The sequence below is a fragment of the Eschrichtius robustus genome, chromosome 17 (assembly GCF_028021215.1).
Source record: "Eschrichtius robustus isolate mEscRob2 chromosome 17, mEscRob2.pri, whole genome shotgun sequence".
Classification (NCBI taxonomy): domain Eukaryota; kingdom Metazoa; phylum Chordata; class Mammalia; order Artiodactyla; family Eschrichtiidae; genus Eschrichtius; species Eschrichtius robustus.
The window spans coordinates 49,400,092-49,425,178 of NC_090840.1; the positions used below are offsets into that span (position 1 = coordinate 49,400,092).

The 25,087-nt window shown below is 34.6% G+C and overlaps 1 protein-coding gene across 7 annotated transcripts in view; it reads left to right on the forward strand.

The window, feature by feature from the left end:
* Nucleotides 1-25,087, forward strand: part of VPS13B (vacuolar protein sorting 13 homolog B) — a 765,002-nt gene that overhangs the window by 221,330 nt on the left and 518,585 nt on the right. For all 7 annotated transcript variants that reach the window (XM_068526231.1, XM_068526229.1, XM_068526230.1 and 4 more), the window contains exons 18-19: nt 5,365-5,499; nt 6,291-6,464. In XM_068526231.1, coding sequence (XP_068382332.1) covers nt 5,365-5,499; nt 6,291-6,464 — 309 coding nt within the window. The remainder of the gene's footprint in view (nt 1-5,364; nt 5,500-6,290; nt 6,465-25,087) is intronic.

Here is a 25,087-nt window from a genome sequence, read left to right on the forward strand (position 1 = left end):
AGTGTTGCTGTTGAGAAGTTTGATGCCATTCTAATTGTATGTTGTATGTTTATGTATTAACATTTTTCTGTTTTTATGCATCTGTTTCTTTTCTATCTCAGAAACTTTTAGGAGCTTCTCTCTTTACCGCTGATATTTGTTTTTTCATTTGTTGCACTGGATACGTGGTGCAACCTGTTAATTTGAAACTCATGTACTTCATTTGGGGAGACCTTGTTGAATTATTTCTTTGATTATTTTCTCCGTTTTGTTTTAATAGTTCTTCCTAGAACTTTTGGTTTTCAGATATTTGATTGTTTATGCTGATCCTTTCATTTATTGGTCATTTGGCCCATTTTCAGTCTCTTTGGATTTTTTGTTTTAATTTATGTGGTAGATTTCCTCACCTTTATTTTCTTCTTATATTAATTTAAGGAGAATTAACATCATGTTTTTAATTTCTAATGGCTATTTTTTGTTCTTTGAAAAGTTCAGCTAAACATGCTGTTCTTGTTCTAGTGTCTTCTGTACTCCCTCCAAGGATAGCAGCAGCAGCAGCAGCAGTAGTAGTAGTAGTAGTAGTAAGTATAATACAATAATATAATTATTATTACCTAAGTTTTCTGTTCCCAGCATTGTCTTTTTACCCCAAGTTCCTTTTCTGTGTTTGTTGTTTATCTCTCCTTTTCATGTTAGTGATTTATACCTAGTTTCTGATGAGCCCTCATATTGTAGAATAAAACACTAAATAACTAATTGGGAACTTGTGTGTGAGGTTGGAGCTTATTGAATGGCTGGTGTTATTGTAGGGGAATTGCACACTTACTCATTTTTGTTGTTGTTGTTTGGGGATAATCAGTTATCAGTATCTCTGGTTCCTTTTTCTTGGACTGGCCAGTTTTCAAAGATAGAAAACCTTCCATTTCTTTCCTGCAGGTTGTAACTCTGGCATTCAGTGTCCTTAGAGAGTAAAAGAAAAGGAGATTTCATTATTTAGTACATCTATTTTATATAGATTTTTAGACAATCTCCCATTTTTAGCATGCAACCTTTTCCTTGGTATTATTCCTTAGTTCAAAGTCCTTTTGGTTCAACCTCTCCAGCGTGAACCCTTCAGTCTTTTGCCAGGATGAGTGTGGGGTAGTTGTGTGGCTTCACCAATTAAAACAAAGGACGTGTGGTTATTAGATAGACTTTCAGTCACTGCTCATCTTTTTAGCCGTATCTGCATTCCTGCCCTCTGAACTGCCTGACTTCTTTAATTCTTATCTTTCCAGGGCTTATTGCAGATCAACTTGCTTCTTAGTTTAATAACCCACAGGCACTTTTCTCTAAGTCATCTTGTTGTTACTTGTTCATCAGCATCCATCTTCTGAAATTTTGATGACAGTTCTTGCCTCTTTGAAAGTTGCACATATAGTGCTTATCTTTTCATTTTCATTTCTTTGTTGGTTTAGGCCCGTAAAAATTAAGGAGGAAACAGAGGTAAACTTACATATGGCTTGACTCCTTAATCTTTTATTTCCACACAGATATACAGGTCATTCTCATTATTTCATCTTCTGATTTATAGATGATAATTATAAGAGTGATCGTAAGTTGATTACTGAACACGGGGGGGTTAACGTGTCTGTGAGGCCAGGAGAATTATGTTGGGCAAGAAAGGCGGTGTAAAAAGAATCTGAGCTAAGGGTGCACCACAGGACTAAGAATGTGTGTTCAGAGTTAATATTTTTCAGAAAAATACTCTAAGGAGAAAAAGTAACAGTGCATTATTTTATATTAAATTGTATTACAAAAATTCACTATTATTTTTAGATTATTCCATTGAAAGTGTATACCATGTAAAGTTGTATTTCAATTGCAGTGCCTTAGGGAGTCCCTCTTCCCTTCCTCTAGTAGAATATGACAGCAATATTTGAGTAAATCCACATGAGAGTGCTTTGTAATACTTTGTAAAGTCATTATTTCAAATGTAAGGTATTGTCACTGTCTTTGTGATTTTCCTATTGACTCATGTCAGCTGACTGTACATCTTATCAAAATTTTGCACCTCTTCCCTAAATTAAGTTCTGTAAAAAGTTCAGCAGATTTCTCAGAGTTAAATACCTTGAACAATAACTGCAGTATTTTGGCCTCCACATGGAACAATAATAGTGTCTTGCCTTAAGCCACATAACTACTAGATATGTAATGCTACCTATATCTGAAGGCTTGCTTTTTCAGTTTTCAGAGCTTTTGGTCTTTTTGTTTCACCATACTGCATTCCTAACAGGAGATTTCCTTTCACAGTTTCAGGAAGCTGCATTCATGTAGACAGAAAAAAGTGTGAATGGTGCCCTGAGTTGTGCAATGCCAAGACTCTGCTCCTTCCTACCTCCCTAGTGCTTATGTTTGGGGTGTTTTACAAATTTTGGTTTGATGGTAGAGTGGAAAGAAACCAAGTTTATTTTTAAATTATTTTTTATTAATACTTTTTCTTCTTTAGAGTAATTTTAGGTTCACAGCAAAACTGAGAGGAAGGTATGAGGTTTTCCATATACTTTCTGCCTCCTTCTTGGTCTGCACAGCCTCTCCCAGTATCGACATCCCCTACCAGAGTGGCACATTTGTTAATGATTGATGGACCTACATTGACACATCATAATCACCCAAAGTCCATAATTTACATTACTGAGGTTATTTTTTACTAGCAGTTTTTCTCCATTGTTGAAGTCTATCAAAAGATGACTATAATTATCTTTTAAAAAATCTGAGCTTGAACCATTAAAAACAAATTGCTTTTTGAAAAAGTTTTCTTAAGGAGAAAGTATGCAGGATGTTTTAGTTACTAAAACAAGTTTAAACATATCTGAGAGGGACTTCCCTGGCAGTCTAGTGGCTAAGACTCCTCACTCCCAATGCAGGGGGCCCAAGTTTGATCCCTAGTCAGGGAACTAGATCCTGCATGCCACAACTAAGACCCAACGCAGCCAAGTAAACAAATAAATAAATATTTTTTTAAAAATCTGAGAAATGTAATGATCATAAAAAGTGAAATAATTTCTTGATAGTATTAGTCTAAACTAAGATGCTTTATATATGTATAAGTGATTCTTATCAGAAGAGGTTTCCGGCAACTTCTTCTGATAAGAGTCTTATATACGGCATGCATTAGATATTAACAAAGACGTATCATTTGAGATTCAAGGTAGAGTCCTAAACTTGGTGTAAACTGTAAAAGAAGCAGCTTATAAAATAATTTTTTAAAAAGCCATTTTTGTCTATTCATATTTTTTAATTTTTGCATCTACCAGAACTAATTCAATCTTTTGGTTCTTAACACCATCAGTAACCCTTGAGAGAATCTTTGATTAGCTCTTGTCTGCTCATCACTATCTAGATTCTTTAAGTTTTTAAAAAAAATTGGCATAGAATGAAAGTCTGACTCTGGGGGCTTGAGAGTTAGAGGAGGGTATTATTCCATTTTGTATCCCTCTCATCACTTAACATAATGATTGGAGCAGTGTAAATTATCCACTGATTATAACTTCTGCATCCACAGTAGATGTTAAATATGCAGGGTAGCTCAGCTTCTTTTCTTATGAAGAGAAAAGTGAACCATGCCTGCCCACTTTCTGACTTGAGCCTGGGCAAAATCCTTATTTCTCTAAACCTTGGTTTTCCTGAATGTAAAGTGGAATAGTAATAGCTACCTTTTTTTTTTTCTTTTTAGATGAATAAAAATAACAAACTGGGCATAGTGCATGGCACTTAGTCATTGAATGTTAGGTGCTATAACCAGTAGTACTGCTACTACTGTTATTACTCCTATGCTATGTTTATTTCGTATTGTTGGCATCATTTGACTTTCTGAAATACTGCTTCTTAAGTTTTTTGAGTCATAGATTTTGAGAATTTGATAAAAACTGATAAAATCATAGAAAAATGTATAAATACACAGCATTTAGACTCCTACTTTGAGGATAATAGGTACCACTGCAAATGGAAATAACACAGGTGGTGAATATTGGGGAAGAGCAACCAATTGATATATGTTTATATAACAGTCAAATAGGAATTAGTAAATTTATAGGTCCTTCTGAAGTAAAGATTACTATGTGAGAAGGTATTTCTCAAGATGATGTCCTTTAACCACTGGCAAACCATGTAGTGTGTTAGTTAAACTGCAGGTTCCTGGGCCACATCTCAGGTAGACTCTTGGAGGACTATGGGGCTTCTTGAATGCACCACAGTTTGAGATCAAAGATTTTAGAGTAATGTTTAATATATCTGTCATAAAAAGTTCATGATTTTCTTAATTATTCATACTTAGTTCTCCTTAAAGGAGTTTCAAATATGAAGGATAATATATATTTGATTGGAATGTGGAATGGGGAAAAGAAGGCCACTCTTCATGAATATAGGTGAAATGAGTGGTGAAGTTTTCTGTGATAGGATCAAATTGTGTTAAACACCTCAGCTCTTTCTCTCTGCTGTAGGACTGAGCAAAAATTACTTAATTCCTCTAAGCCGTTATAGCCCAGTTTGTAAAAATGAGGATAACAATAACATCTTTATCACAGCCCTGTTGTGAGGATTGAATGAGATGTGTGTATAACACATAGTAAGTCCTCCAGTAAATGTTAGTTGATTAGAGTTCATCATCATTATCATTATTTTAGTGGTTTGCAGTAATGTTAGTGTAATGTTCTTAAGGTTTCTCTGCCTTTTTAATTCTCACCTACCCTTCAGGGCCAAAATGAGTCTCTCCTTTTTGAATTAAGTTTTCCCTACCATTTATGTCATGGTATTTGTTCCCTTCTGTGCTTTTATGTTCTTCAGCAAGTAGCATATAGTAGAGATGTTAATATCCACTTTTTTTGTTAATTGATGTGGAATCCCTTTGGTTTCTTTTAGCTACACATGGGATGCCAATTTTGCTTATAAGCTATTGTATTTTAACTTAGGAGCTGTTCTGAGCTATCTTGTTTCTCTCTCTTCACCCCACCTGACCAAGATATTTTGAGGAGGCTGTTTACTCAGGAAGTTTCGTGCTTAAATTACATGTCTCTGCCTAAATGAAACTCAATTTATAAGTTAAATTTGTATCAAATTGAAAATCTTACTCTATATTCTAAAACCAAATATGATTTTTTAGTCTCCTGATTTTTAAACAAATATTTGTTTCAAATTTGCATAAGTATAGTTATGCGAGTTCAGTCCATTTATTTTAAAATTACATCTTTTTAACTCCTAAACACTAAACTGTGAAGCCTAACACAAATACTGTAAGAACATCTGAGGTAGATAATTAAAGTGTAATTAAGTCTAATGCCTTGGTGAAGGAGTGTAAAAATTATTTAAATTCAATCGGCTAGTACATTTGCAGTTTTCTTTTATTAGGTGTGAAATCTAAGAATCCCCTGCCAACTCTTGAGGGCTCAATCCAGAATGTTGAATTGAAGTACTGCAGCACATCATTGGTCAAATGTGCCTCTGGGACCATGGGATCAATAAAAATTTGTGCCAAAGCCCCAGGTATGTGCAGCTGGACCGTGTAAAACTTTATTGCCTGTGTAGGAGAATTGGCCGTGCGTTTTACAAGGAGCGTTCCTGAAACAAGAATTTACTCATTGTTCCTATGAATCAGAGGTTTTAAATTTTTTTTATTTTTACTTGAAAAAAGTTGTTAATTGTGCCAGGATGATACTTCTTGGCATTAATAGGTTAATTTTTATTTAAGGAAAAAAATCTTTGCATAGTTTTAAGAATGGTTATGAGGGAGGAAAAATTAAAGGAAAGTTTATTCTTACACTTTTGGGGGGTAATAGGAGGTATAGATGTATATGACACTTAAAAATTAAATTAAAATGTTGTTAGTATAATGAAATTAAACAGAAAACCCAGCTGTTTTTCAACTGAATGTTGTAATTGATTTCGCCTTCCTTCCAATATTTTATTTCATAATATTTTCCTTAAACTGTGTTTGTTATTTAACTTTTTCCAGTGTGGATTAAATGTCTAGATAAGATTAAATAGGTACAGATTCCATTGAATATTTAGAATACAGTGTGTTCATGTTGTTTTATAAGCTTTTCTGAACATGTTCTACATTCATTAGCTAAATATTAAAACAACCTTTTAAGAGTTAAAAGTGCTTTTAATTTTATCAGTCATACTCTTTAGAGTATAACTAAATGTTCTGCTAGAATTACCAAGTATAAACTGAAATTTTATATTATGTTAGTATACTTTAAGATCAAACATCTTCAGGGTACTCCTATGTTTTATTTGATAAGAGTTTCTTTTTCATAAATATTTCTGTTCAGGTGAGAGTGGAAAAGAGAAGTTAATTCCATTGCTTCAGGGTCCTTCTGACACTAAAGACCTTCATAGCAGCAAGTGGCTCAATGAGAGTAGAAAGCCAGAATCTCTCTTAGCTCCAGATTTAATAGCCTTCACAGTCCTAGTTCCACAGTATATGGACTACTGCCACAGTTCCGGTAAGTACATCATTATTCACTTATTTGCATTTTCCTTTCCAGCAAGACTTTTAAAATTGGACTTTTTTTCTTTCCTTCTCTCCTTTCCTTAACTTCCTCCCTCCCTCCTTCCCTCCCTCCCTCCATTTCTTTCTTCCTCTCTTTTTCATTTGTGTCCATTGGGATACACTCTGCAGTTACACTCTTTGAAAATTCAAATGAAGTATTTTGTATCATTTTTGATAAATGATGTGTTTACAAACAGTAATGATTTTATTCTATTTTATTGAGATAATTCAGTTGTATGTATTAACAGTTAATCTCAGATTCAACTACTACTACTACTAAACCCAACTGAGTTTTAAAATATATCATGTAATACATAGAAAGGAGTAAAAGAAATTTAAAACATTGCAAAGAGAAAATATTTTTCTTGGGATAGTAGCACTTTGTGACCCATAGTTTGCCATGTTAAAGTTAGGTGTTTGGGCCTCCTGTGCTTGTACAAAAAGGAAAAGATATTGATGTTGTAATAAAGGAAAAAACTCAGAAGTCAAGCTCTTATTTCTTAGAGTTAAATTTTTTTCTAGAAGCACTTTGCCTAGAATCTGTTTCATTTTATTCACACCATAATAACAGATCCACACCTCTCATGTTGAGAGGAGATACTGGAACTATCAATGAAGACTGGGGATAAAAAGGTATAGTAAGTAGAGCCTGATGTCAGCCATGAGTTCAGTTAGTCAGTATGTAGTTGGTAAAGCCAAGACAATGATGCTAGAAATAATAATAGCTGCCTAAGAGTAGAGCTCAATTAACATTATATAACAAGAACTGTAGCTTGTAGAAAATATGTTAAGCATGACTGCACTAAGTTCAAAGTAGAAACCATGAAAAGATTTGTAATTGACTAACTACACAGAGACTATATGGAGGTGACTATTCGAAGCAGTGCACATATGCAGGGATGCAAAACCATTTGAAAGCAGAATTTGTTATAGTAGCATTTGCAGCTGAATGGCATCCACACTAGAAACTAGAAATTAGTGTTTGAAAGGTGAGTCTGAGAACCCCTGAGTCAGCTTGCCTTTAAAGACAATACTCCTCAAAAAGACATTTTCAACTTGATGAGGATGGGTGTGGTTTCCTAAGGAAAAAATTGTGAGGATGAGGCCAATACCCAAGTAAGACTGTGCCTATGGGTAGAAGATTTTACCAGTCCTTTAAAGTAGGGGTTGGTAAACATTTTACTAAAGGCCAGATAACTAACCTTTTAGGCTTTGTGGGCCATATGGGCTCTGTCTCAGCTGTTCAGTTCTGCTATTAGAGCACACAAAAATAATCATACCCAATATGTAAATGAATGAGTGTGACTGTGTTCCAGTAAAACTTTATTCACAAAGCAGGAGGTGGGCGAGATTTAGCCTATGTGGTTTGCCTACCCCGGTTTTAGGGAGAAGGGATTGGTGGTTAAATAAACATCATGCTTTTTGATTTCCCCCCCTAATTTATTTATTTTCTTTCTCTTTTTTTGTTTTTGACTGAGTTGGGTCATAGTTGTGGCACGTGGGCTTCTCTCTAGTTGGCGGCGTGGGGGGCTTCTTCTAGCTGTGGTGTGCTGGCTCCAGGGCACATGGGCTCTCTCACTCGTTGAGGCGCGCGAGCTCAGCTGTTGTGGTGCGTGGGCTTACTTGCCCCGTAGCATGTGGGATCTTAGTTCCTTGACCAGGTATCGAACCTGACTCACCTGCATTGGAAGGCAGATTCTTTACCACTGGACCACCAGGGAAGTCCCAACATCATGCTTTTTTTAATGCCTATTTAATTATATTCTTTAAATATGCTGTTTGAGAAACTCCATTATATAATTATCCAAATAGTAGTTTTCAGTAGGTTTTGTTTTCAAATCATAAGATCATTAAAATGTTATTAGAATGACCAGACCATCTGGTTAGAATTTTGATACCTAAGAAGGGACTAAGCTTATTAGAATCTACTGCATATTCTTAAATTGGACAGGGATTCTTCATTTTTTGTTTTGTCGTATACACAATTAGATCTAGAACTGAGTCAAGCATGTTTAAATAATTATCTGATCTTTCTCGTAACAATATTTGTATTATTCTTTGTAATTTAAATGTATATCTAGGGTCTCAAATATATATTTGCATTTTGAACATTTATAGTATGGGTCTAAAAGTAAACTACTATAAAAAAATTATACCTACGATATTTCTAGGAAAAAGTTTTTTTCTTACTGTTAAGGAAATTCACCTAATCTTCAACTTTAGTGTTACGTTTATTGATATGCTTATGGATTTGCATGTAAAATTTTAATGTGATCATGCATTTGGTGCTTTGAAAATATTCCTTTGGGTGTGTTTTAATCCTAAAATGTAATGTGTTTTTACTTAAACTACATTCACATACTTTATTTAGGGTATTTTTAAATTTAAATTTTCCATCCATCTTGGGAATTGCCACCCACATTCATGGCTTAGGTATTTATGATATGGTTATGAGAGAGCGCATAAGTATTATTTTTCAAAGCCAGTTTTAAAGTAATATTGACTAATCTTATGTTCCTGTAATAAGATTTAAAATTGGAGGTGTGTGTGTGTCTGTGTGTCTATATATGACTGATGGTATGAACAAATTATAAATAAATTTTAAATGAAGAAATAATTTATTAACAATCCTTTAAGTTTTTACTGAAATATCACGCTTTCAGCAAGTTGTTTCCTGGTCACTGTATATAAAAGATTTTTTCTCTCTTGTTTGCATATATGTGCATACACACACATACACACACACACACACACACAGAGACACATTTTATTTACCCACTATTCTAAAGTTTTTCTTAGTACTTATCACACTCTGCCATACTATATATGTTACTGATTTGTTGGGTTTTATTTTTCCCTGCTATTAGAATTTAATGCTTCATTATGGCTGGAATTTTTGTCTTTTTTGGTCACTGCTGTGTTCCTAGTGTCTAGAACAATATCCCACATATAGTAGGAGGTCAACAAATATTTAGTGAATGTACGAGCAAGTAAGTGATGATTACATTTGCTTTTCTTTGGTTTTTGAGGCTGGAGCACCTAAGGGAAATGGCATAGAACATGAGTCTTTATTGATGTTTGCTTTAAAAAAAAAAAAAAGATGCTGGGTAGTTGAACTCTTCTAGATGAACAATGAAAGGAAAGCACAATTAATCCCTGCTGTCTTTTTTAGAGACAGACCATCCAGATGAGGTTGTTAATGAGCTTTTCCCATTTGTTTATAGAACTTGAATGAGAGGTTTTGGAATGTGGAGTAGTAAGTGATTGGCTAACTGATTTGAGGCAAATTGTGTATTTTAGAGGAGTTTGGTGATCATTATAATTGGCTTCTGATTATCATGGCATGATGTGTGGAAGACAACTGCCTTTGTGCATATGCTCCCAAATTGAAGGGGGATATTAAAAGTGGGGACCAGAAAATGTTGTGGATATTATATTAGGAAGTGAGTTTTGAGAGAAGCTCAATTAGGATAAAGAGGCAGAGTTTTCTGACTCTGACTTCAGAATGTGAGGGAATGGACAGCTTTATTAATGAGAATTAAGTATTAATTGACTGAAAGAAATATTAGCAGTATTAGTAAAACTTGTTATAAAAACAGTATTTTACAATTTAAAAATCACTTTCATATAAATTGTTTTATTTGTTTATAAAACAAGACTGTTCAGCACAGCAAATGTTATTTTGTCTTACAGAGGAGGAAATAGAGGCTCAGAACAAGTCAGACTTTGAACTTGAATCTGGGGCTTCTAACTGTATAACATTTTCCCACTGTCTTAGGCTATTTATCATTTTGTCTTTTATTCTTAGGATCCATATTGCTAAACATTGTACCACCCAGCCTTGCACATTCTTAACTTTGAGGATCTCTTTCTTTACTTCGTATTAAGCACTGTCAAAAGAGCCACACTTCCATGATGTCACAGCGTTGTTTTGTCTTTGAAGTCTTAGCAACTCCCTTTGCACATTTCCCTCCTCCCCCTTGATCACTTTCTCTGCTTGACTGGCTCTGATTACAGTGAAGGAGCTGAAGGCTCCTATGGGAGTCCAGTGTGCCAGCCCACATTCTGCATTCATGGTTACTATTCACAGGAACCGTTTAGTGACACTTCTGTTTCTTATGTTCGTATAGATAAATAGAGAAACTAGGTACTTCTTTGGCTCCTTCAGAGGTAGAAGCACTTGGTGACTATAATTGATGTATGTAAAATATTTTAAAATAGGTTCTAAACATTTTTCTTCCCTTCTCTTTTAAATATAAACTTTAGCTCTTTTTCATATGCTATATTTTGCCTATGATTTATAGCAGGTTCTGCTTGTTAAAAAGTTCTTAGTATTTGTTAACCCTGTTATTAATGTATAAATAAACTTTAGGGTGTCTGCTATTTACGAATATAAAATGATCACAAAATACTATCAACTTGGAACAAAGGAACTTACAGGCCATCCATTTCAATTTCTAAGTCAGTGTTAGGAGTCCTTTTGATATGCCCCCCTCTTTCTATGTGTTTCAGATCTCTTGGCCTTCTTTCAGTTTCTCAGTTGTGATTATGCTTTTGCATATGCCTTTTTTTTTCTGTCTGGGATTCTTAAAACTATCCTTACCCCTTCACCTTATACCTGTTGACTTCAGCTTAGTGTTGAGATCTTAGCTCAACTACTATATCTTCAAGAAAGCCCTGATGCTGCCTTTCCCCTACCCCCCACCACCCAATTTGATTAAGTATCTCTGTTACATTCATTTTCATAGTTCACTCTACGTTTCTTTCATAACACTTAATGACAGTATATATTTATGTAGTTGTGTGATTTGAATGCTGTCTGTCTTCACCATTTGACAGTGAGTTTTGTGAGGACAGAGTTTGTCACTGGTTGCTTATCATTTTATCTCCAGCGCCTAAAATTTCCTGACACGTATGGAACGCTTGAGAAATCATTTGTTGAATGAGTGAATAAATGGACATTTTTGACAGATAGTGAAGGATATGAATGTATTTGACAGATAAATAGTAAGTCCTTAACACATGTTAACCGTCTTCCCTCTTCTCTCCCTATGTTTCTTCCTCCTCTTCCTTCCCCTTATATGTGTATCTACCATTGGAGAGAATATCTAACAGTATCTTTCTTTGTTAGGTTCAATTACTATTAGGTCCTCTGTTGAACTGTAACTTCCATTTCTTAGTCTCATAAGTGACGTGAAATAATATATCAGCCCTAAATATACCTGACAAAACTTATTATCTTATGTTTCATTGGCATTTTTGTATGACTGTACCTTTTCTGTTGAAACCTTAGTCTTTCTTGGCCTTCAGGTATTAAAAGATAACATCTGATGTCTTTTGCGTTTTTGTATATCTTGTGAATGGAGACACCAACTGCTGTTTATTCTAGACTATCTCTTAAAGGATATTTGTATAGTGAACAGTATTTGGGAGATAGATCTAGTGTCCCTCTGGAGCCAATGGAAGGCATGCTTACTGCCCATTATAAAAGATTTGGTTCCTCAACTCAGGGTCATTTCTTCTTTTTTTTTAAATTGAAGTATAATTGATTTACAATGTTGGGTTAGTTTCAGGTGCAGGATTCATTTCTTATAGTGCATTCCACTGCATGTGCAGGCATCCATCTGGATATGTCTTTGTGGAACTTGGGGACAAAGGGAACTGATACAAATACATATGTTGATACTCATGCTGCTTGCTGTGCCATGAGTAATAAAGTCCTTTGTCTGACTCAGGAGTCTCCTGTCTTCTACATCAGCGGTCCCCAACCTTTTTAGCACCAGGGACCGGTTTCATGGAAGACAGTTTTTCCAGTGCGGGGCGGGCGATGGTTTTGGGATGATTCAAGCGCATTACATTTATTGTGCACTTTATTTCTGTTATTATCACATTGTAATATATAATGAAATAATTATACAACTCACCATAGTGCAGAATCAGTGGGAACCCTGAGCTTGTTTTCACTTGCCACTCACTGATAGGGTTTTGATATGAGTCTGCAAGCAATTGATTTATTATGGTCTCTGTGCAGTCAAACCTCTCTGCTAATGATAATCTGTATTTGCAGTCACTCCCGAGCGCTAGCATCACCGCCTCAGCTCCACCTCAGATCATCAGGCATTAGATTCTCACAAGCAGCGCTCAACCTAGATTCCTCACATGCGCAGTTCACAGTAAGGTTTGCACTCCTATGAGAATCTAATGCCACCGCTGATCTGACAGGAGGTGGAACTCAGGCAGTACTGTGAACGATGGGGAGCGGCTGTAAATACAGATGAAGCTTTGCTGGCTCACCTGCCACTCACCTCCTGCTGTGTGGCTCGGTTCCTAACACGCCACGGACCGGTACCAGTCCATGGCCCAGGGGTTGGGGACCCTTGTTCTACATCATTCATTATAGGGTAAAAGCTTAGGATCACAATCCTTGACACTACAACAATGTAGTTTCTTGGTTCTCCTTGCTGAACCATATTCATTTCCCCCCTCAAGTACATTTCTTTCCTTTGTGCCTTAAATATAGGTTGTTCCTGATATTATGTCACCAGCCCTCTTCTATTTGGATGATTTCATCAACACCGTGTGTGTGTGTGTGTGTGTGTGTGTGTGTGTGTGTGTGTGTTTAGCAACCAACCATCTGAGTATATCTCTTTGTCCATTTATTTTCTTTTGAGATCCAAACTCCAAATTTTAGCCACCTCTTGACCATTGCCCTGTGGATATTTTACTGTGGCCTAACATGTTTAAAACGAAACTCAGTGTAATCTCCCCCACCCCATTTTATACTCCATCATTCAATTTCAGTTAATGGCACTACTTGCCTCTTAATGCTGCAAATTCTAGCACTAGCTTAATTGCTCCTTCTTTCTCCCCTGCATATGGTAGATGTTCCACAAAAGCTTTATTTTTTTTGGAAAAAACCTGAATAGTCCAGGCTAAACATAATAAATTTATTTTAGTTGCTTCCCGTATGATTTGCCTTCAGAGTCGTTGCCGTACTTCCACTACATGTTTGAAAATGTCTCTTTTAAAATTTAACACGAGGGCTTCCCTGGTGGCGCAGTGGTTAAGAATCTGCCTAACAATGCACGGGACACGGGTTCGAGCCCTGGTCCCGGAAGATCCCACATGCCGCAGAGCAACTAAGCCTGTGTGCCACAACTACTGAGCCTGCGCTCTAGAGCCCGCGAGCTACAACTACTGAGTCTGTGTGCCACAACTACTGAAGCCCCCATGCCTAGCGCCCATTGCTCCGCAACAAGAGAAGCCACCACAATGAGAAGCCTGCGCACCGCATTGAAGAGTAGCTAGCCCCTGCTCACTGCAACTAGAGAAAGCCTGCGCACAGCAATGAAGACCCGAGGCAGCCAAAAATAAATAAATAATAAATTAAAAAATAAATAAAATTTAACACAATCCTCCACATAGCACAAAGTAGAGAGTGTATTTCCCAGGTATATATAATGAACTTCTATTTAGTTACTATTTGTCTTAGCTTATGTGCTACTGGAAATTAAAGTTCTTTTTCACATAAACTACTGTTAAGATAGTTTTCTGTATTTTATAATCTAAATAAATGTATTAATTTACATGAAGAATGTCACACTTCTATGAAATTTCATCTAATTGATTTTGGTTCACCATTATTAAAGATGATAATCTCTTAAAGTATCTGGCTGTAGTCACTTGTGTAAGTAAGATGATCATGCTGTATTTGTTTTTGACATATAAAACTCAAAACAACTATTTCTTCCTAACACTAGAAAAATAGAATTAAATGATTATGAGGATATTTAAAAATAATTTAAAACAACTATTCCTCTTAAAATGTCGTTTAAATATAATACAGTTTAAGCTGATCTTTCTATTCCCTGGTATAATCAGTTGCAGAAATAAATATAAGGTTTTAACTTTACTGGGTTGCCATATATTAAAAGTTATTTTATATTTTACCCATCAAATATGTACAACTTTTGATCATTGTTATTGGGAAGGAAAGTCACAATTATAATTCTGTTCTCTGGAAACTCATGTTTAAATTGGGGAGGTAATTTTCCTTCTGGATTAAAATACATCAGCAAACACACACACTCTTATTTGACCATTCGTAGTTGGTTGGTTAGGATATGAATTGTTAAGGAGTTTTAAAAATGGAGACGGTATTTTAGATTGTAAATTTTAATTTATGGGGAATGGTTTTTTGTTCCAGAAAATTCTCCTCATAATGTAGAATTAAGTGAATTGCCTTGAAGTTATGTTTTTAGTATTTTTGACAGGGCACATGAGTAAGAATGCTTATATATTGTAGCAATTAAAGACAATTCACATTTGTGGTTTGGGCATAAATGTGTAAAAATTATACCCATCTATCTTATTACATTTCCTCTCTCTTCCCTGAGGACTTTACTATGTAGTTTATCTGTAATTGTTGCCAGTTTTCTATCATGTTCCCACTGGGCTTCTGGTGCAAAAAATCTTATCCTCTTGATGACAGAGCTTGCCTGAATGATTTCATGCTCCTAGCATTTTTGTTCACGGGAATTAGGGGCAAAATGTAACTACAGCTGAACAGAGCTTCTATTTTTGTAATTTTGGAGTTTAGGCTCTGTTATTGGAACTAAATGAAGAGATGCAGGTGTTCTCCAGTCCAACCCCTTTGGGAGTTTTGATGGTAGATGCTTGAAAAGAAAATGCATGTGTTTCCAGAGTCAAACAGCAGCTGTGAGACAAGGATTTATGTTTTTCTCAGAACTTTGGGATTTCAAAATGTTACATTTAATCACAAGCACAGAAAGGGGAGCAAATGTTAAAGATGTTACGCATAAAAGTAAGTTTACTGATTTCTTTACCATATGAACTATTTGTGGGAATATAGGAGCACAGTGGTTTTTAATCATAATATAAACAATTTCTGAAGGATTATGATAGTTACCAGAACATAGCCTTTTGAGAATGCTGCATTTGTAGCACAGAGAATTTTTTATCCTACTAAAATTTTTTTTTTCCGTTTAGACAGATACACACACATACACAGTGAAAGGTTTGGTAAAATATTTGCCAAATGCATTTTGATTATAACTTTTTGGGCAAAAGTTTAAATCATAAATGTCTTGTATTAATGCAGCCTGATGTTTTTAAGTATAAAAAATATAAATTTCTATCTAGCACAGTAATTAAGGGAATTTACACACATATAAAACATGTATGTTTAAATGTATGAAAGCAGATATATATTTAAAACATGTTTTCTTTTTCAAATCATGAAGTTTGTCTTATGGTTGATTCTCAAATTCATCTTTACTTAAGTAAAGGAAAACCCTCCCGTATTTCTTTGCCATTCTCATATTTTTATTGCTCTATTTTTTTAGTAAAATTATTCATTTATTCATTCATTCAACAAGTATTTTTTGCAAGTTTTCTGTCTATGTAAATAAAATGATGCATCAAAGTCTCTACTGTAAAGAAATTTATAATATATTGAGGAGATAGGCATAGAAACACCAAGACTGAATGAATGAATAAATGAATGAATGAATTATTAAAAAAAGCTTATATTTTGACTGCAACTTTATCCATTGTAAACTATATTATTTTGAACAACTTAACCTCTGAGTATTGGTTTCTTATCTGTAAAATGAGTATATTCTTACCTGATTGTTAGGATTGTTGTGTAGGTTAAACACTCTACCTTCAAGTCCATTGTAATTGTGAAACGTAATGCACACTTTAAGTATTAATTATTCTGTCCAAAATAGGACCCTCTGTTAATCATTTTTTTCATTAAAGGCTTGTGGTTTTTCTCGAGTCCTTTTCTTTCCTACCGTGTTCTCTACACGTCAGCTGATCCCTATCCACTTTAAATTTTCCTTCAAGTTAACTCTATAAACTTGTGGGTGTGCGGGTCTGAAGCTAGGAGTAAATCCTTTACCTAGTCGCAGGATCCTACCTTCTTCCAGATTGAAATGTCTCCTGGATGGCATGATGCTAGGAGTCAGAAACAGTTTCAATAGCAACGGGAAATTGCTTTGCTTGCTTCTTTGAAAGGTCCCAGATTCTGGAAGGAAGCCAGTGAGAGAAATCTCTTGAGCCTTATGGGTGACCAGTTGTTTTCCTTATTTATAGCACAAGGTTAAAAATTTTGCATTTTTTATTGCTTGTATAGTAAAAGGAAACTGGTATTCAAACTAAGTAAGTGGTATCTTCCTTTGTAAATAGTAAATTATTATATAAGAAGTATTTCAGGTGGTAATGGGCTTCAAGTGAACTTCAACATAAAATGTATAATGTTTTGTGGGTTTTCATATGGATCAAAAAGCTACCATTATTACTTCAGTTTATTTTTATATTTTAGATAATGATGTCTTCAAAGTGCATTTTTATTTTTGCATTTTCTGTTTAGATTTTGAAGTTGGCTGTATAGTAGCTGTCATATTGGTCAAATGAGAAGTAGAAGCCTTAGTGAACCATTAGGAGTTGATTCACAAAACAGGAGTGAAATTCACATCAGTCTTTGCTACCTGCCTCCTCCCCTAATTGTTTCATCCCTTCTAGAAGAAACTTGATTCCACAGATAGCTTTTGCATCCTTTCTAGTCAGTATAGTATTCACAGGAATCATCCTTGTGCAGTTATTTTGTTTTGTAAATAAATGATGAAAGTCAGTTGTCCATTAATGTGTAAGAATTTAAAAACTTTTCTGAGAACGTTTTGTTTGTTTTAGTTTCACCTTCCTCTGACTTCTGTCCTTACTGCTCCTCCTCTTCCTCCCTCTTCTCTCTCCTCCCTTCCTAATTAATTACCCCCTTCCAAGCAGCACCATGGCACTTTGACCATATCACAGGGCAAACAGTCATAACTGTTTATAGGATTCTTTCCCCATGAAACTGGTCAGGGTCATGACAAGTACATGATATTTCATTTTATTTCTAAGTTGATCTGTGAGGGGAAAATGTAGTCTGGCTTCAGCCTGTTAAAGAATAATTAAAAAGAAAAAGTGAAATCTTGACTCTCGTATAGATATAAAATGGACAAACATTAAAGCTTATTAACATTATTAGCAGTGAGAGAACCAGGCAGGTGTTACAACCAGATCAAAGGAGAGTTAAAAAAAAAACAACAGTCATTTATAGCTCAGTAATACTGTAATAAATTTGGAAACGGACGCAAAACAGGCTCCTTCAGCAGTGGGGAAGGGAGGTCAGTCGAATTTCTACCTGACAGAATTTATTTGCATCTATAGTGAATAATTATTTTGCATTACTATCAGTTATCTACAATTTAGAGATTTGTAAGATAGTTCAATGGCAATGAAAGGTGCGGAGTCCCCGTAAAATCACACTTAGATAACCTGGGAAGGTGTACTCTGAACAATGCAAAGCTCTTCATTGAAGCACAGTTTTTTTCCTACAAGCCTTACTAAATTCCACATGGCTAGGCTATTTTTAGCTGTGGTAGTTTAAATACAGAGGCAGGTCAGGAGTAATTTTGTGAGGCAAATATTCGGTATATGGAGGGAAAATCAAAGGAAAATAATACCACCGGCAGAGGGCAGTGATGAAGTTAACAGTTTCCTCTTGTCCAAAGGATGTATTGATTGTTGAAGAATTCTGGGCTACTTCTGTAGACCTTAATTTGAATTTAACTTTTGAAATCTTGTCATATTAAGTTCCCTTCAGCCAGGTGCTTTGTCAATATCTGCAACTTTCCAGAAAAAGGCCTTATGTTTTATTTATTTATTTATGTTGTTAAGGTATTAAATAAGATGTTCTAACCTGGTTTTAAAGTAAATAATGTGTTCTAACTTATTAAAAAGCTTTCCTGGTGAAAGTATTTATACAACAAAAATTTGAATACCTACTCTATATCAGAGAAAGAAGGAGAAGGAGAGAGAGAGAGTGTGTGTGTGTGTGTACACACATATACACAGGAAAGAGGAGCTCCTGAACCTCACAGAAGTAACAGTCTCTTGATTATGACATTTTTATTTTAGTGAATAGTTATATTGTATTTTTTCTTATGAGAATTAAATGCTTTATATAGTGTTATCTAAATTATAAGAAGCCTTTCTTCAAATGTAAAAATTACATCTTATCTGATATTTTCTGCTGAAGAGATGGATTTCTGAAATACTGTGAAAGTATTTGCAAGAATATAGTAGACAGAGTTGTGCAGAACTCAGTTACAGGTAAATAACAATAAAGAAAATTAAAAATACGTCACAGGAAGATGGCTGAAGGACGCAAAAGTAAGAAATACAAATGATAAAAAACACATGAAAAAAATCAAACTAATAAGTAGCCAAAGAAATGGCTATTAAAACAATAGTCAGGAACAATTTTTACCTGTGAAACTGATACTTAATAAATTATAAAACTGAAAGCTGAGAAATTTATGAAATGAGCACTTAAATGAAAGTCTGGTGGGACTATTAATTTGTGCAAACTCTCCAGAAATCAATTTAGCAAAACTTATTAAGGACTTTAAAAGTGGTCATCATTCGTAATCCTACTTTCAAGACTATATCCTTAAAGGAGTAATCCCAGATGCATTTAAAGACTTGTGTTTAAAATGTAAGGGTAGTCATGTCAGCTTATTTATAATCACAAATCTTCCTTGTTGTCCAATAGTAGGCAAATTATAAAATAAATTAAGATATATCTAAAGAAGAGCATCTTTGAAATTAGGCAATAGAAAATATATATCATAGGAAAATGTTCATAATAAAAGCTTGTGTCAAAAAAATGTATAAACCTACATATAATAAGATTCTGGTTTTTAAAAATTTCTCTCAACATCTGTATATAAATATATGTTTACATATATATTCTTAGAAAAGTTACTTTTTAATAGTGATTATTAATGCTGGATGGGATTATGAGTCATTTCTCATTCATATTTATACTCATAGGAAGAGTATTTGGTATTTTCTGCAAACAAACATTATTTTTAAATATTTCTTTTTCAAAATACTTATTTTCAACTAATTTATGGTTATTATGGTTATTTTGCTCACAAATAAGCATTCTTGCACATTAATTCTTATATAACCTTTAATAGTTAAATAAATTTCACTTTGAAAACACATGTGTGTCCTGAAAGCCAGAGTTTACAGCTTAGTTTTTATAGATGCTTTGAGGGTTTTAGTATATAGCTGGATAAAATATCAGATTTTAAGACAGCATATTTTGCATTTCTCCTTAGTTTCAGTCTAGTGATTAAAATGTTTAAAATGACTTTATTTTTCCTTTAATTTGTTTTCTATTTATAATTAAAATGTCTTCCCATTCAAAATATAGTTGAAATTTTATTTTATTCTGAGTCAACTGTCTGGGATAGTTGCAAACAGAAAAGCTTCAGTGAGTTTTGATTTAAATGTCCACTTACAAGTTAGCTCTTTGCATATTTGAATGCTTAGGATATTTGAATACGCATGTGAATATTTGAATACATAGGAACAAAGAATTGTCATAGTTAAAATTCAAGGCCAACTCAATAAAATTCTTCCTTTTGGTTAAACTCACAATTAAGTTGAAACACTCTAAATTTTTAGTGAAAACTAGTAGGAGTCAATACTCTAAAAATAGTACTTTAATGCAGCGGTCCCCAACCTTTTTGGCACCAGGGATGGGTTTCGTGGATGACAGTTTTTCCATGGACGGGGGGTGGGGGGGGGATGGTTCAGGCGGTAATGGGAGTGATGGGGAGCGATGGGGAGCGGCAGATGAAGCTTTGCTTGCTTGCTCGCTGCTGCTGCTCACCTCCTACTGTGTGGCCCGGTTCCTAATAGGCTGTGGACTGGTAGCAGTCAGCAGCCCGAGGGTTGGGGAGCCCTGCTTTAATGGAAGAATAAATAAAGAACTTTAATATCTATAATTGTTCTATTTCAGGTAAAAGTAGACTTAGGAGAATGGAATAGTAAAAAGATACTTTTAGGGAGACACTTAAAGATACTTATTGGCATTTCAAGAACATTAGAGGTTGATAACAGTGTTGCTTTTTGTTGTTTTACCCTCATTTCCAAGTAGTTTCCTTTTTTCTTCATTGAAGCATTATTTGTGATTATTAGCTATGATTAGGGTTACTTCTGGACTTCTTGTAGAAAAATAGAACATTTTCTTGGCGTGATTGGATTAGAGTTGACAGAGGGACAGGAAGAGGAAAACTCAAGAATTTAAAGAGGATTTATTTCTATATGTGAGTATGAAATTTTCTGAAGTTATGAGTTATAACTGATGAAAGGCAGGCAGAGCTTAGTGAATAATCTTTGGGGGAAGAAAGGAATTGATGGGCCTAAAACTCTCTGATAGGGTGATGAGCAGTCACTGAATGGAGAGGTAAGAGGGAAGGAAGAGTAGACAACATTAAACTAGCAGTTATTGGGTAAGACTTTAAAAAAATTAATTTTATATATATTCTTAAATCATTAATTGTCAGTTATCCTTAAACTAAGATTTTGTTATAATTAGTAATCCCAGGTAGACTAATTCATATATTTTATAGGGGAGAGATTTTCAAGATAATTTCTAGTCCAGAAGAAAGGAATAAAGCAAGCATGTTACAGCTGGGATCAGATGTCATCAGAGTCAAACAGCTAGGGAGTGGAAGAGGTTAAAACTGACTCTTCTTGTCTGGTGTTCTTTTTATCACGTAATTCAAGTAATCAGGTACATATTTACTTTGTGCAAGAAGCTTGGGATATGAAGTTGAAAAAACCCTTTTACTTCTTATTAATGAGCTTATAGTTCATTGAGGGAGACTTACAGATAAGCAGATAATTAAAAGGCAGTTAAAATATTGCCATAAAAGAAGGTAGTATGTGTTCATATCCAGGGAAACCGTTTACCCACACTTGGGGCTTCGGAAAGGATTCCTGGAATCAGTCATGTCCAAGGTGAGACATTAATTATGAGCTAGAGGAGGAAAAATGGGTCAGGTTTGGGGAAACTGCAGATAAGTTGTGTGCCAGCTTGGAATGGAAGGGGAACATGATAAGAGTTAATGCCTGATGAGATCAGCAAGCTCCCTCAGGTTATGAAAAGCCTTGAAAGTCATTGTAAAGATTTTGGACTGAGCTCCAAAGGGAGCAATTGAAAGTTTTTATCGTCATATTTCTGCTTTAGAAACCAGTGTAGGCTGGTTTAGAAACCAGTGTATGGATGAGGGTAAAAGACAGGAGGCAGGGACATTAAGAGAATGTTGCAATGAAAAAAATGATGCTGTCAATAGAATCACACAAATTTGTGGGACTGTAATGTGTTGGAGTCAGCAGGAGTTGGTTCATTGAATATGATGGCTAAGGGAAAGGACACAGTAGGCAAGCATGCAGTGTCTGGTTTGGCTAGCTGGAGAGCTGGGTATGTAGTACAGTGCCTTTCGCTGAGATGAGGTACAAAAGGAACGAGAAGCAAGTCTTATTTAGAGTGGTAGAGACATTTGGTATAATAGTAATATTTTTCTGGTTCTTCCTATGCCCCAGGTATTATGCTAAGCATTTTAAGTAGAACTGAAGCAGTTTGACTCTAGAACTCATACATTTACCCACTGAAGCAGTTTGACTCTAGAACTCATACATTTACCCATTACACCAAAGAGCAAAGACTGTGGAGGAATTCAGACCCCCCAAAATTGATAAGTCAGTTCATTTAATTCTGCTTAATTTCATTTATTGGCTGCTAGCTGCATACATAAAACTGCTAAAGGCTGGTATAAAAATGTATTCAGTACAGGTCCCCATCAAGTAGTATACACGTATAGCTAATTCTAAAAAAACAAGCTTAACTTTAACAAATACTGTAACTGATTGGGAGAAAAGTACTTCTATCTGAAAATAGATGGGGGAGATTAATTTGAATGGGAAGGGAGGATTGAATGATATTAGGAAAGGTTTCTCAAATAAAGATAGATTTTGAAGCCTGGAATGAATAAAGATTACATACGAGTTGAAAATTCTTATTGTTTAAACATTGCAAATACTTTCAATTGGCTTATATTGTTTTATTTTAAATGTTTGGTAATTATTGGGTTGGCCAAAATGTTTGTTCAGGTTTTTCTGTACGAACTTTTTGGCCAACCCAATAGTATGAGTGCAAGTCCCTATTTTTGTAAAAGTATAAAATGTTTAATTGTTAAAAAGTGCATGGTACATATTTATGGTTATGTAGTTTTCCTTCTAAAGTATTTCAGTATATTCAGGTAACTATAATCAGAAAATTGTATTTTAAATTTTACAGTGTGATTGTAAAATAGGAAATATTTTTAATACTTGCTATTACTGCTTTTGTTTTCTAAAACAAATTTTTTAAATTAAATATTGCTATCATTAGATTGTACTGATAAATTATGGTTTAGCTTGAAGTTAATTATTCAGTAGAACTTGACTTTTAGCTTTAGAAAAACAAATGCACAGGTTAATAAATCTTTTTTTTTTTTTGGATTCATTGTTAACAAACCATAACATAAGTAAGCCTCAGTCAGCCTGTGAAAGGGATGACTTAACACACTGTTGATGCATTTGGAGTGAAACATCTTTATCAAGTTAGTACAAGAAGCAGTCATGCCCTACTTGAATTACTCATTTATAATAGCTGAACAGCAGCCTGCATGTGGACTTTGAAATCCTGAGAAAATAAGATGCCTGCATATATCCAAATGTTGAAAGCCTTTACTCCTCAGCAGCTGGAAAATGTTGAGGTCTGTTGTCATCTCCTAGGTTTTTGGTCTTCAGGGAGATGTGATCAATTTAATTACTGACCAGCTTTATTCATTACTTTTAATGATTATGGCCTCTGATGTCAGCCTCTGAAGTTTGTAGCTTAAAAAGATCATGTTTAAATATAGCATATTTAAAATTTAAAAAAATCTAACACATAGATTATTTTACTTTGCTCAAGTTTATCACGTATACTCAGATTACTAAATATATTAAATATTTTAGATATAATGATAGAAATTAGTTGTTTAACTGAAGTCTAAAATGTGTTTGTCTCAAAGGTTCACAAAATATGCTCGACATATTGTTCTGGGTAAATTTTATGTATTAGTTCCATTCATGTGCAAAATTTGTATATTTTTCCTGACATACAGGCTGTGGTTCTATTTTGAATCACAGCTACTTATAAACAAAGCAACTAATTATTTGTGCTTCTTATTTATCATCTTTTTACTACCATCTGATGTCTAGTCTAAAGAATTTTAGAAAATATGGAATCATAAAGCATAGGCTAAGAAAAGATTCATGTTATATGAAGGAAGAAATGTATCATAACTTCGAGGCTGTTACTTGAATTCTAACTATGGAACCTAATCTTTGTATAAATCACTTGATCTCACTTTGTTTCCTAATCTATTACCTGATTGCAACACCAGGCAGTGAATACTTTTCTGTGGATTGTCCATTGTATAAAGGCATCCCTTTAAAGAGGTCATCATTCATGTCATAAACCAAGTGAATTTGCTAATTAATATTATTTTTATTACTAATTGCAGGATTTTCAGGCAGAGGACAGTAAAATTATTCTTACAAACTTAGTATGTTATGGCAGTATTGAAGAGATGGAAGTGAAATTGAAGAAGGTACCATGTGGCTGGTTAATAAGCTATAGGCAATATTGATATGTCATGTTTAACCAGTTTCTTTTTTTAAGTTGGTGTGTTAAAAATATTTCTCAGTATTAAAAAGTATAAGATATCATCCTCATTGACAAACAATTGATGATCATATATTTAGAGGTATTATGCTGGTGACATATTAGAAAATTTTATGGATATTCATAATAACTATCCTTATGTTTGAGAAATCAATCTATAGTTAAAATGAGCTAAGTAGTTTGCTTTGCTTTGTTTTGATACATGATTGTGTAACTGCAGGCTGCTCATCTAGAAGGAGCATGCACCATAAAGAAAAGTTTTATTTACAAAATCAGACTTGCATGTGTTTCTGAATCTTTGCATCTTCTTTTTAATCATATCTTTTGATATCCTTCCCTACAGCTGCTTTATTTAGACCCCTTTAAGCAAACCTGTGTGTGTGTGTGTGTGTGTGTGTGTGTGTGTGTGTGTGTAGCCAAGGGTGAGCAGTTTTGTTTTGTTTTGTTTTTTTTGGGCCACGCGGCAGTGGCATGCGGGATCTTAGTTCCCTGATGAGGGATCAAACCCGTTCCCCCTGCACTGGAAGTGTGGAATCTTAACCACTAGATCACCAGGGAAGTCCCAAGGGTGAGCAGTTTTGCAGGCTCCAGCAGGGCTCATCCCCAGCATGATATCAGTTCATATACCCTTGTTTGTTTCATTATGCCCTTCTCTTATCTCCAGTTCCAAAATACTTCATGGGCTTTATCTTTGGTTATACCTAAGTGAATAACACATGCAGCATTAATTTGTTCTTTGATAAACAGTAGGTCACTGTCAAATTCTACATAATTTTATGTCAACTTTTGAAAAATAACTTGTCAGTTAAAAAAAACTTCTAAACAAATTGTTGGTTGTAGAGTAAGTACTGAAATAGTATGCAACTGTAGCATGGTAAGGTTGCTCTGTGGAGTGTCTTCCGTATCCTAAAAAAACTGCTCTTTGAAATCTATTT